Raw genomic sequence first — 14,648 nt, 5'->3', positions numbered from 1 at the left:
TATATTATATGTAATAGATTGTAATTATATTGGGCTTGCAGATAATACAAACGCAACAACGTAGCATTTGCAATGTAGGAATATGCAGTATTCATAGCTCTGTTTATCTGTGAATTAACACTGGATGCATCAGCTTTTATATATAAAAGACTAACTTACACTATTTGCTATTTCTTTCATAATCGCAGGATGGGAGCGATTCAAGCTCAAACTCCAATGGTTCGGCTGTTGTGAGACCTTCAGCCAATAACGACCAACTAGCATGTCCACCGTCCCACCCGCCATCTCTTCAGTCCCCCCAGACATCTCTTCAGCCCCCCCAGACATCGCTTCAGTCCCCCCAGACATCGCTTCAGTCCCCCCAGACATCGCTTCAGCCCCCCCAGACATCGCTTCAGTCCCCCCAGACATCGCTTCAGTCCCCCCAGACATCGCTTCAGCCCCCCCAGACATCGCTTCAGTCCCCCCAGACATCGCTTCAGTCCCCCCAGACATCGCTTCAGCCCCCCCAGACATCGCTTCAGTCCCCCCAGACATCGCTTCAGTCCCCCCAGACATCGCTTCAGTCCCCCCAGACATCGCTTCAGTCCCCCCAGACATCTCAGTCCCCCCAGACATCTCTTCAGTCCCCCAGTCCAAGGATGGCACAGAAAAGGAAGAGGAAGGAACAAGAGGACTGGGTCCAAATGCAAGTTGCTTGGTTGGAGGCTCAGTTGGAGGAACGGCGGGTCGAGCTGCAACAGAGACTGAGTCATGGAAATGACGAGAGCGACCGGTTTGGGCACACTGTTGCCGACATGCTGCGAAGGGTGCCGGAGGAGCACAGGGCGCAGGCAATGTTTGATGTGTCCAAGGTCCTGTTTGAGTGGCAGCAGAAAAAATAAACAATTGTGCCTACTTCTACAACATTGCACCTTTTAATTCTGTGCACTATCTTTATATAGTTTGCACTTTTGCATCTTTTAGTAAGTTGTCTGTTAGCACATTTGTGTATATAGTTTGCACTTTTGCATTTATTCATATTTTGCTTGTTTGCACTTATTTGTGCAGGTTTTATTGTTTGCACATTTTTGTAAATAGTATGCACTTTAGCATTTTGTTTTTTAATAATTTTGTCTGTTTGCACCTATTTGTGCAGGTTATACTATATAGTTTGTAGCTTTTGTGTACAGTTTTCTCGTGCATTTTTATTGTTAATAGTGTATCATTGCACCTTAATACTTTGTACTAACTTGTACATAGTATGGCCGTTTGTGTATATAGTTTGCATACAAAAAATTGCCTGTTCCTGCTGTTTGCACATTGTTTTGTGCAGGTTACTGCAAATAAAGATTAATGTATAGTTTACCCATTTGTGTGTGTTTGCTCTTTAGCATCTATTTTTAATCTACAATTCTAGACCATTGCACCTTTATACATTGCACTTTTACATATTTTAACCTATTTGTATATATAGTTTGAAACCAATTATGTCATTTCCTGCTGTATGCATATTGTATGGTTCAGGTTACAGCAAATTAAGATCAATAACAGTATTTATTTGTGTATAGTTTGCTCTTTTGCATCTATATTTAATATAAACAATTCTAGACCATTGCACCTTTACATGTTACATTATTTTATACATAGTTTGCACATTGTATGGTGCAGGTTACTGTAATTAAAGAAGAAACAACGTGAACAGTTAAAACTGGTCTTTATTTACATGGTTGCATGTCATTTATTGGTGTATATATTTTACACCAGTACAATTTACTGACCAAGTTGACCACGACACACTATGTTGTTCTGCCATGGCACAATTCCGTGGGGTGACTGAAAGAAGGCCGTCAGGTCATTCCGTACACCAACTGCAGCTCTGGTGGAGCGGGCCCTTGAAAGGTGACGTGGATCTAGTGGTTCCAAAAGATTTGTGTCCCCTGACACCACTCTGCGCCACTCCCCGAGCTGAGGTGACCCTGTAGTGTCAGTGTCTGTGAAATTAGCAGGGATGTATCTGCTAACAGGTGTGCTGACCTCATCTGTGTAGGCCAGGAAGTTGTGTAAAACAGAACAAGCTTTCACAATATCAACTGCTTTGTCTGGCAGACATTCTAGAGGTCGTCCAAGGATTCGCCACCTTGCAACCAAAATGCCAAATGCATTCTCAATCACGCGTCTGGCTCTGGAGTGACGGTAATTGTAGGTCTGCTTATCCATTGGTAGGTTCATCCCTATGTAGAAAAATAAAACAGTATTAATTGATAGGCAATCATTGAGTGTCAATGTAGCTGTGATCAGGAATGAATATATATATATATATATATATATATATATATATATATATATATATATATATAAAATTCAGGTTGATTGGGACACTTTTTCCAAGTTATCTCAATGGCAAAAAGTGTCCCACTCAACCTGAATTCACCACCATATATACACATACATGAAGTACTATTACATTAAATAAATCTCGTCTGTGACATACCTGGAAAGGGACGCATGAGGTTGTTGTGTAGGGGAAATGCAGCATCACCAATGATCACATGTGGGATTTTGACTCCTGTTCCAGGCAGATTGGCTGGTGGGGGCAGGTTCAGTTTGTGTTCAAGAAGCCTAGAACCAAATCGGCTCTCCTTGAAGACACCACCGTCACTTTCCCGTCCGTATCCCCCCACATCCACCATGGTGAAGCGATATCTGGCGTCACAGGTAGCCATCAGAACAATGGAGTGTGCACCCTTGTAGTTGTAGTAGTCGCTACCTGCGTGCGGTGGTGCTTTTATGTTGACATGCTTTCCGTCTACGCTGCCAACACAGTTCGGAAAGTTCCACAGTCGCCAAAAATCGGCAGCAATAGTTTCCCATTGGGCGACTGAAGGGCAGGGAAGAAACTCTGGCTGCAGTGCTTTCCACAAAGCTTTACATACCTCGGCGACTATGGAAGACACTGTGCTGGACGACAGTTTGTAGCTAGCTGCTACAGCCTGTTGGCTTCCACCTGAAGCTAAAACTCGAAGGGTGATTGCCAGTCTCTGCGTAATGTCTACAGGCATACTGTGCGTACACTGATGTACGATAAATGGCTGCACTCGACGAACTAAATCGTCGAATCTACCTGCAGACATTCGGAAATATCTGAAGTGCATTTCCTCGTCCATGTCTCTCAGTGGCCGGACAAGCACAGAAAATTCACCCTCCTTCTGCCTCATCAGGTTCACGGGTCGCACGTACCATCTCCTCCGACGCCTTCTCTCGTTTCTGCCTTTTAATTTGAGTAATTTCACTAAAATTAACTGTTTTTCAACCTCAATAAGCTCCAACTCCAACATGATCCGCTCTCTTTCAGTCGCCATTGCTTGTTGTAGTAGCCTAAACTCAAAACACCCGCGAGGAATCTAAACACAGTGGAACATTGAAACCCGCCCCCGCCAACTAGCGTTTCGGCGGTGCAACTGCAGAGCAACGCAGACATAACGCAGAAGTATAAATGCTCACGACGGCGTCACCTACGTGCGTAGCCTACGACGTACACTACGGCGTACCCTCGACGCAGAAGTATAAATTGGCCTTAAGCCCTTTGCTTTTTACTTAGCCTATAAAGGACTCTTGTAGCCGACTTTGTGTTAATTTAATTTGTAGAGGATTTTTTTAACTGAAACATTAACACTGAAATAAATTAAACTAAATTATTGTAAATTTTTTGGCACACGACGACGAGTGGCGCTATGCATTGTTCCAAAGCCAGGTTTTTTTCTGGCATGTTGAATTAGTGTTCGACAAACGCGGCGGCGCGTTCATTTGAATGAAGACACACTGGAACGTTAGGCCATGTCGCAACGAGTGAATCGTGGCCGAGTGGGTGAACTTACGTTACGATCATTTAGATGACACGGGTTCGAATCCCGAACTAACTTGGATTACTGATATTTTTATATTAGCCTATTAATGCATTTTATAGTCTATTGTTGATGCAGAGAGATTTGTCTAGTTCTAAAACATAGTTTTTTGCTTATAGCCTATTTACAAAATAAAATCACCATGCATTTCCATTTTACACTAAGGAACAAATAGCCTATTATACAATGACTTTACTTCTGTAACCTATAATGATTCCAATCGTAATTTCAAAAGCAGTTCTGTAAAAAAAAAAAAATAATAATAATAAATAAATAAATATATATATGACGTTTAAACGACAAACAATAAAATCAGAACCAGTATTTGCGTTCATGGTTCCAGTGGCAGTAATGCATCCACGGCTTTTCAAAATGTCACAAAGCGTTTTGAGATTGTTTTGAATGAAATATTGAAGTTTATAATGAAGTGTTTTGGCAAACCACGACGAGTGGCAAACTCTTTGTTTTGTTTTGCAAACTCAGCTAGCCTGTGGGGGGTTTGGAGAAGGCAATAGTTGCTTTATCGTGGGGGTGCAGGACAGAGGTGTTAATGTTCCGTCTTTCATATGGAGAGTGTCGGAGCCAGCCTGATGAGCAGGCAAAGGCAAAATTCTTTTAAGGATTAATCTCAAAATCTCCAAAAGTCCATAGCCTATGTACAGTAGGCCTTATATCTTATTAAATTATATATTGTAGTTTTATTGATTGTATTTAAAGGTTTTCCACACACAATTTCAATTTAGCAGATACAGAGCTCTTTAATTCGCGACCCACCTGGTTTTATTGTGAGGTGAATTCAGCAAGGCATGTTGTATCTTTGAAGGAACAAAAGCTATTTGTTACAGTTTTTTCTTTCGTGATTTGTGTGGATGACACACAGCGACATATACAGTATTATCAGCTGTATGGTGTTTTTTTACGCTGAAATGCTTAATTTCGAGAGAGACCCGCCGCGCGCAGTGAGAGAGACCAAACTTACAAAAAAAATATCCAGCGCGAGAGAGACAAAGAAAAACGCCTGTTCTTAATTTATGTTGCTTTGAACTTTTTTCGTTTTGTACCGTTTTAATTTTTTAATTTAGCTGCAATTTCTTTGACAATAGAAATTTAAAATGTTGCAAGAATAAGATTGTGTTTCTTATTTTGCATCACAAAGGGAATAAACTCTATCGATGCAACCCTGTTTAAATAAATAAACTGTTCCGACACTTTATTCATATCTTGAAATGTGCGATGGGTTTTCAAACTTAATTAATTTTCTTTTTCTTTTACATTTTCATTGTTTATTTTTTAATTGAAAGCAATACTGTATTGAAAGTATTTTTCTGATTTGTTCGATCTGTTTTGAAAAATGTCTTCCGTTGCTATGGCCGGGTATCACTGTCAGTCATCTCAATCTCGTGAATGATTCACACACAAATTTCTTTTTAGCAGATTAAAGACGAGCTTCATCATCTTAATTTTCTGGTGCAATCGGCTGACAGTCTTCCTCATCAGATGTGTCGTCTTTGCAGCGGCTCAACTGGAATGTAGCAAATTTATGTTGTAAATTGATAATTAAACAAGATGATTGACTTTAATAAACAGATGCATATTTAAGCATCAAGAATGGAAAAACACAAACACTGTCGGCTACACTGAGATTCGATCTCAGATCGTTTGAAGCTCCGAGAGGCTATTGTTAATGCATTGACCACAGAGCTATCGTCTGAATAGCCTAGGTCTACTATTTTCTCCGTTTTAAAAGTTTGTTATATTCTTTTTTTATTTGCTTATGTTTTTTAACATTGGCAATTTACTGTCTCGAAAAAAATTATAAAAAAAGTGTTTTTACAAGACCTTGTGCTGTTTATTTATTATTATTATTATTATTATTATTATTATTATTATTATTATGCAGATGTTAATTCAGCCATTCTGTTGGATAAAAATTGTCCCTAATGTAAAATGGAAATTAATGGTAATTTTATTTTATAAATATAAAATATTTAATATAGGCTATAGGAGAAAAAAACAATATGGTGTAGCAATATTTTAGAACTATCAAATCTCTCTGCATTAATAATAAAAAAGTAGCCCATGTTTGTTCGGGATTAGAACCCGTGTCATCTGAATTATTGAAACGTAAGTTACAGCCTACCACTCGGCCACGAAATTGTTTTGTTTTAGTTTGTTTGAAATGTATTTTTACATATTTTGCTTTCGTTAATGTTAACCAATTCTGCTGTAGCATAATAGGCCTATATTTTTTCCCTAAAAGTTTGTTTTATTCTCTGCTTTGTTTGTTTATATTTTTACATATTCAATCAGTCTCATTTTTGTTCAAATAATGAAAAACGTTTTTTTTTTTTACAAGATCTTGCGCCATGTTTTTTTTTTTTTTTTTTTTTTTTTTTTTTTTAAATAAACAGAGAGGAAACTTACCTTTTAAAATGCCGCAGTTGCTGCTGTTTTGCCCTGTCACTTGCGGCACCCGGTATAGCCTAGTCATTTCGCGAACGACTTTGAAATTCGACTGGTTTATTTTTGCTGCGGCAGTAATAGGCATTGTGGTTGATTATTTTTTTAAAGAATTCAATTGATAATCATAACAACATGTAAGCCTATTTAATTCTGAATATAACAAAGAATGCTTAAACCGACTAACATCGGTTAGTAACTGCAAGTCCTGAAAATGTTTTAATTTTACGGTAAATTATTTTAATTTATTTCACTGTTATGTTTCAGTTAATAAATCTACAAACACATTAAAATAACACAAAGTAAATGACAAGTAACCTATTGACATAGCCTTTCTAAATTATAGAAAAACTGGGCACACAATGTTAACGTGTGTCTACTTTGTTTAAATTTAATGAATTTGAATTCGTTTAACCACAATATTTATCTTGAATTTATCTGTGACCTCAGCTCAGATTACTGCCGCGGCAGATTACGTCATAAAGAGAATAAACTGACACTTTTCAAAGTCTGTGATTACAGCGCCACTCAGCGGTAAAAGGCAGCAAATACACATCCCAATTTTGCCGCCGCGGGAACGGCGGCGGTAAAAGTCTCATTCTGGTTGGGCACCATCTGTAGCTTCTTCTCACTCCTTCTGAGACGCAAAATATGGCAGCGCATGTTGCTATCTGAATAGAATTAATGTTTTTTCTGCAAAATTGCGGCTGGAAAAACAAACACAAGGTGTGGCAATGATAATCTCAGGTACTGTTTATGTGCTTTATTAAATGTTAAAAGCATGCAATGTGACTTTGAATATCATTTAGTGTTCCCAGCTTTGTTAGCCTGGCTCCGCCCTCCTATGTACTTCCGCTCAATTTTCATTTTCCTTCAGTACTCTATCTGGGTTTGTGGTATATTCTTGGGTTTTCTTCGGTCAATTTTTTACCGGTCCAATCAGCGAACAGAGGGAGTGACTGAGAACGATGATGTGATGTTTTGCGCTATTTTGAGTTGTAGTTCAGTAATGGCATTGGAGAAAGATGCGAGCGAAGCCATTCGGTCCATTGTGGCAACGCTGAAGAATATCCATAATTAAAGCCGGAGCAAGAACAGTCTTTGTTGAGTTTTGTTGGTGGCCATGATGTTGTGGCCCTCCTCCCCACGGGGTTCGGGAAAAGCTTGATTTACCAGCTCGCTCCATTAGTGGTGAAAGAGCTGGCTAAAGGGCCGTACACACCGGGACGAATATCGGCGCGCGTTATTCGCCAGCGTTTTTCAACGCGTTTTTTGTGTTCACACCCAAGCGATTTTCGTTGACGATGAGCCGAGTGAACATGCAATGCAAATTCATTCCCTGACATTAGATGGCGCTTAATACCACTCCATAACAGTTCTCTTTTATCAAGATTTTTGTAGTCGCTGTCGCATTTGTCATATAGTTCTTTATGTTCAGACACCAACGAGACCAGCACCATTCATCTTGCCTTGCATCTTCCTCGTCTTATTTCTTCCCGGTAGTGTAGACGCTACTTGGCGTATATCTTCTTCGCCGTTACGTATGTGTGCTCGGCAAGACCGTTTTGTGTTTGAGCGCCCCCAAGTTGTGTTTTACTGTAACTTCAGAAGCTCCAGACACGTGAGCAAAAGCGCCAATCTCATTGGTCGGATAGTTTTTGACGCGGCGCGTCAAACCAAAAAAACGAACCCAAGGCGTTTTTTAAAAAATGACGCTTTTACGCGTGGCGTTTTTCGTGTCGGTGTGCACACTTACATTGGCGCCCTTTGTTTAGTCACAAAGCGTTAAACGTCGGCGAATATCGCACGTGAAATTCGTCCCGGTGTGAACAGGCCTTCAGGCGAACGCTATATCGATGCTAAGCCGATAGTTGTTGTCGTCTCCCCTCTTGTTGCACTAATGGAGGACCAAGTGAAGGAGGCAGAAAAGTTAAGAGTTCGTGCTGGGCAGCCCGGCGTGCACGATGACCGTGACATTTTGGATGGAGCCTGGTGTTCAGGAGCCCCGAGTCCTGGCTGCTAAACAACAAATGGCGACGAATGCTAGCCTCGACCATATACCAAGGTCCACGTTACATACAAATGGTAAGTTAGCACTAAATACCAGTTAAACAACATAAGTAGGGGTGTTTTTGCATACTCGATAGCTTAGGCTAATGTTGTCATTTCTCATTTAAACTTATGATATAAGATTCATGAGGAATCTTGTGAATCTGTGTTGCTTCTACCTAACGTGTTGTGGAATATCTCATTTGTATGCTATTATAACATCAATATTCTGTCTATGGATAATCTCTGCTGCAAGGATTAGTTACTGACCCTGTAATGAAACAGAATTGCGTGATTACCTGGATTTAGTGCATTCATGCTCATAGTGCTGTTCATTAAGTCCTCCCTGCCATAGCCTATAACACAAACACTTTGACAACTTGTTTGGTACATTATAAAATGGAGCAAGTGTTTATCTTGTAATTTTTTCATACTCCCAGGTACAGCTGTTTTGGCGCTGACTGCCTCAGCTGACATCAAGTCCACGACAATGCCGTTCAAATCATCGCTAGTCCCATCATCGCTAGTCCACAAAATTCGTGTGTGGTATGTATTTAGTGTATGTTTTGTATTGTTTGATTGGAGTAAATTATTGTCTGACTATGTTTTGTTTTGCAGTTTCGCGTACCACGTGATGGTTAATTCAGGTCGTGCTGCTGTTTTTCGTGATTAAGTTATTTTCTTTGTCTTTTGTGAACGGATACTTTTCTTAAAGGGGCATTTCACCCATTTGAACATTGTTTTTTATTTAAAGTGGGTCATATATGTAGTCGAAATGTAAAAGAAATTTTGAATTTGGTGCCTTTGTGACCGAGAAAAGACAAAAAATAACTTCAGGACGCATTTGTATGAAAGACAACAACTCCCACAATGCACCACATTGCACAGCTCCGCAAGCCACTCCCACTAATCCAGAAAGCGCATATCTGCCTATAAGATAAATCACTCTTCCGTCTACAAGGCTAGCTACCACCTGTAATGTTGCGGAGGAAGACAGACGAAGACGAGGATCTAAACGCAGGGTGATTTAATAAAGTAACACAAAACAGAGAACACAGAACTCAAAAGAAACAAAACCACGAGCATGACAAGACTAGAAGCAACCCTTACATGTACAACAACTGACCAAGTAACAAGTGAAACACAAGGGCTATAAATACACTGGGACCAACAAGCTAAACAAGATAACAAGGGGGTGTGGCTAATTAGAAACACCTGGGAAGACTAATAAACTAGAAAACTACAGAGGACTACAAAACATGGCACAGAACAGGAAATAAGTCCACACAAGACAAGGGGAACACAAGACAAGAATCATGACAGAGCCCCCCCTTTAAGGAGCGGATTCCAGACGCTCCACACACAACAATAAATAAAGGTCAAGGAGGGTGATGGAGCAGAGGTGGAACGAGGGAGGGATGGAGGGCCAGGTCCGTGGAATGGAACAAGACCTGGAGCCTGCGGCAAGACGGGAGGCCAGGGCGAAGCAGGCGAAGCAGGCAGTGCAGGCGGCCAGGGCGAAGCAGGCAGTGCAGGCGGCCAGGGCGGAGCAGGCTGTGCAGGCGGCCAGGGCGGAGCAGGCTGTGCAGGCGGCCAGGGCGGAGCAGGCTGTGCAGGCGGCCAGGGCGGAGCAGGCTGTGCAGGCGGCCAGGGCGGATCAGGCAGTGCAGGCGGCCAGGGAGGAGACGACCCTTCAGGCGCCCAGGGAGGAGACGACCCTTCAGGCGGCCAGGGCGGATCAGGCAGTGCAGGCGGCCAGGGAGGAGACGACCCTTCAGGCGCCCAGGGAGGAGACGACCCTTCAGGCGGCCAGGGCGGATCAGGCAGTGCAGGCGCCCAGGGAGGAGACGACCCTTCAGGCGCCCAGGGAAGAGACAACCCTTCAGGCGCCCAGGGAGGAGACAACCCTTCAGGCGGCCAGGGCGGAGACAACCCTTCAGACAGCCAGGGCGGAGACAACCCTTCAGGCGTGGAGTCGGCCATCTCGTCCGAAGACACAGGCGTGGAGTCGGCCATCTTGTCCGAAGACACAGGCGTGTAGTCGCCCATCTTGTCCGAAGACACAACCGTGGGGTCGGCCATTTTGTCCGAAGACACAACCGTGGAGTCGGCCATCTTGTCCGAAGACACAGGCGTGGAGTCGGCCATCTTGTCCGAAGACACAGGCGTGGAGTCGGCCATCTTGTCCGAAGACACAGGCGTGGACGGCGTGGTGTACACAGTCTCTGGCTCTGGCTGGGCAGGACTGACATGAAGCTCTGGCTCTGGCTCGGCAGGACTGACGTGAAGCTCTGGCTCGGCAGGACTGACGTGAAGCTCTGGCTCAGGATCAGCACGCTCTGAGCTTGACGGGACCAGCGGCGGCGAGGGCTTTGAGCTGGGTAGGACCAGCGGCGAAGAGGACTCTGAGCTGGTTAGGACCAGCGATGAAGAGGGCTCTGAACTGGACGGAACCAGCGGCGAAGAGGGCTCTGAGCAGGGCAGGACCAGCGGCGAAGAGGGCTCTGAGCTGGGCAGGACCAGCGGCGAAGAGGGCTCTGAGCTGGACGGAACCAGCGATGAAGAGGGCTCTGAGCTGGGCAGGACCAGCGGCGAAGAGGGCTCTGAGCTGGACGGAACCAGCGATGAAGAGGGCTCTGAACTGGACCGGACCAGCGGTGAAGAGGACTCTGAACTGGACGGAACCAGCGATGAAGAGGGCTCTGAACTGGACGGGACCAGCGGTGAAGAGGACTCTGAACTGGACGGAACCAGCGATGAAGAGGGCTCTGAACTGGACGGGACCAGCGGTGAAGAGGGCTCTGTGCTGCCGTGAAGTGCAAGCTCGGCTGGACTGGTGTGAAGCTCTGGATCGGCAGAAGTGACGTGAACAGTCTCTGGATCAGCAGACGCGACGTGAACAGTCTCTGGATCAGCAGTCTCGGCGGAACGAGATTCTGGCATGGGGGCCTGGGGAATTGAGAGCGCTGAGACCAGTGAAAATCTCGGGATATCGGCTGCTCGGGCAGATGTCAGTGGCAGATCAGCCAGCTTGGACACCAGTCCTCTCCACCCTCGGACGGGTCCAGTGGACGCAATTGTGCTGGCTGATGGTGCGATCTGCGGTTGACCACGCTCCATGGCCGACGGAGCTTCTGCTGTATAGCCCCCCCCCAAAAAAAAGTCTTAAGGGTGAATCCTCCTCCACTTCGTCCACGGTGAAGGGAGATCCACACAACCGCAGAGCCAGATTTATATATTGGGCCAGGGTCCAGCCAGGATATTCTTCCATCATCATTTGGGCAATGTTCTCGTCCAGCCCGCTCCAAAAAAGGTCCATAAGCTGGGATTCATCTAATGGTGCTAGATGACAGCAAGTCAAAAACTTCTCCACATACCCTTCAATAGGCTGACCGTCCTGAAAAACGGAGCATAGCACCTTTAAAGGATCCTCTTTACCTCCTGCTAGATCCATATTTAGGTCAGTTGTTCTGTAATGTTGCGGAGGAAGACAGACGAAGACGAGGATCTAAACGCAGGGTGATTTAATAAAGTAACACAAAACAGAGAACACAGAACTCAAAAGAAACAAAACCACGAGCATGACAAGACTAGAAGCAACCCTTACATGTACAACAACTGACCAAGTAACAAGTGAAACACAAGGGCTATAAATACACTGGGACCAACAAGCTAAACAAGATAACAAGGGGGTGTGGCTAATTAGAAACACCTGGGAAGACTAATAAACTAGAAAACTACAGAGGACTACAAAACATGGCACAGAACAGGAAATAAGTCCACACAAGACAAGGGGAACACAAGACAAGAATCATGACACCACCAGAGCTTGAAATTAATTTCACATTCACACAAAATGTCTAGTTAGTTGGCGAACTCATTAGTGCATTACTCCTCGTTTGTATTTCTTTCGAAAAGGTGAATTATTGCATGGTACCTGGATGTTCAGTCAGAACATATGCGGTGCGAAACTAGGAAACTAGTTCACAACACAAACGTCCGTGTCCTCGTCTGATTCAGAGATTTCGTCCAGGAGAAATTGTCATCGTTGAAATTCTTTGCCACAGACGGACTCTATCTCTGTGTTCGTGGCGGTTCGTAGTTGCATAGTGAGATCACCGGCGCCACCAGTCCGCCCTAACTCGAGCCAGTCCGGGCTCCTCGTCCGCGGTAGGCAGGTCTTCTGCCTCGGCTGCTCTTCGCTATAATGCGGCTTGTAAAGGTAGCCACAAACACCTGATTCAAGCATCAGACTTCCGAAATCCTCTTCCTCTAGTCTATATCATATTGAGCACTCTCCTCCGCTATTGTCATAACTGTACATCTGTCTCCACAGCGTCTGTTAGCTTAGCTTCAAACAAGATGGAGGATATTGCGTTCAGTTTCAGAGAGTAAAGTCCCACCCACTGATCTGTAATAGGTCTGTAGCTTGAGCGGGTCCCGCCCCCTGGGAAAGATGAGGAACGAGTGTCTGTAGTCTCAACAGAAATCCCCCCCTCTTACACTTCCTCCTACAATGATGCAAAATGACGATTTTTGCGTCATTGTAGGAGGAAGTGTAAGAGGTAAATAACGGATTTCTCCCGTCTCAGGGGAAAATGAGAGAGTGTTGCACGACCATTCAATAGTATGACTGGGTTTCTAACAATGCAAAGCTTAATGCAAATGGGTGAAGTGTCCCTTTAAGTTTTCATAATTTCACTAGTTTCTGTGTTTGTTTCTTTTATTTTTGTGGTTGGGGTTATTTTGTTAATTCTGTATGTAAGTTGGTTTGACCAGTGTGATTTGGGCCGTAGTGGCCGTGTGGTGTAATTACCTTGCAATGTGTAGTGTGTCCATCTAATCGTCATCCATTGAGGTATTTTGGGGTTCTCTGTTGTCGTGGATTTTTCCCTAAACCTAACTATCTGGGGCGTCTGCACTCGACACCTGCCTTAATATCCGGGGCGTCTACACTCGACACCTGCCTTAATATCCCTGGCGTCTACACTCGACACCAATACCTTAAACTCTCTGGCTCTTGCGTCTTCAGTCGACAACTGGCCGAGTTTCTAACTAACTTGCTTCCCTAAACTAGCTTCCTGCGCAGGAATAAATTGACAAACAGACCTGCAAATGTCCTTTAAATGCTTTAATCACGGCCGGGAGATCTTCCCGAGCAGTTCTCAGGGAATCTCTCCCAAGAAGCAAGGCCGGAGGATCTCAGACAAATTCCATTGAGAATCCCACCGAAAAATACATATACAACAGTTTTTATAGAATCAGGGTATGGCATAAATTTCATGCTGCATTACATAATTTCCCCACTATTTGATTGGTTCTTCATATGCAAACCCCTCTGTTACTAGGTAAAGCAAACTTTGATCTTGTGATTACTTATCACAAGGTTTTAAAGATGACTTAATTTGTTCTAACAGACTGTCTAGTTTTACTTCCCATAACTATGTTATTTTTACCCATAGACACATACTCAAAATCACAAGTTTTTCCCCAAAGAGTTTTGACACATTAAAAGTATATGAATGTTATTCCTGCAAGAAAAACAAATGTTAGTTGATTAATTAAAGTTGATTAATTAAAATTCATTCACACTGTGCAGACGAGGTAGGACGGGTTATCCGTTTACCAACTGATTTGGTCAACCATCACATTTGTGTCTAATGTAAGAGTGTTTTGTATTTGTACCGCACCCACTAATTTATCTTTTTGCCTTTTTTGGTTCGAGCCAAGGCTGAGTGGGCCGAGGGGGGATGCTAGTCACCTGGGTGAAACACATTTGTTGTGAGGTTGGAGCACCAGGGTTTGCGCACCTCTTCCTATTTTGTTTGCTGTGCACACATAAGTGGTTGAGAGCACACTTTATTACAGCTAGGTTGCCACCCGTAAGGTAATCTTTAGTCTTGCAGTTTATTCTCTTTGTTACTAATTATTTTTTTATTTTTTTTATTTGGTGGGAACGGTACAGTATTTTGCTTTTATGTTTGGTTTGAGGTAATTCAGTGATTGAATTGAGAGGTCGTGAAGAATGTTCTTTTAACATTGTGATACTCCTAATATTGTTATAATAAACTTACCAGTATTTATATCATGATTAAATGATGCCAGTGAATGATTCTTCCTCTTAAATAAAATGTATTTGTTTATTGGATGACACGACTCTGTCTTTTCCCTGCACCACCGAACCTGTGTTCCTTTCATATTTCCTTGGGTGCAATTCCCAAGGTGGCGTAGTCAGTATAATCTGGGTTTAATCAT

The 14,648-nt window shown here is 43.3% G+C and overlaps 2 protein-coding genes across 4 annotated transcripts in view; both read right to left on the bottom strand.

Annotated features, from left to right (window-relative positions):
• Nucleotides 1-14,648, bottom strand: part of LOC307157479 (uncharacterized protein) — a 143,873-nt gene that overhangs the window by 22,964 nt on the left and 106,261 nt on the right. The gene's annotated exons all lie outside the window — the stretch shown is intronic.
• On the bottom strand, nt 1,753-3,341 carry LOC307157006 (putative nuclease HARBI1; the record flags this gene model as incomplete). The annotated part of the gene is made up of 2 exons (XM_079868734.1): nt 1,753-2,213; nt 2,474-3,341. 2 exons carry the CDS (start codon nt 3,339-3,341, stop codon nt 1,753-1,755), a joined length of 1,329 nt encoding a protein of 442 aa, XP_079724860.1.

This window comes from Squalius cephalus (genome assembly GCF_949319135.1).
Source record: "Squalius cephalus genome assembly, chromosome: 4".
NCBI lineage: Eukaryota > Metazoa > Chordata > Actinopteri > Cypriniformes > Leuciscidae > Squalius > Squalius cephalus.
This window is presented reverse-complemented; position numbering and strand designations above follow the sequence as displayed.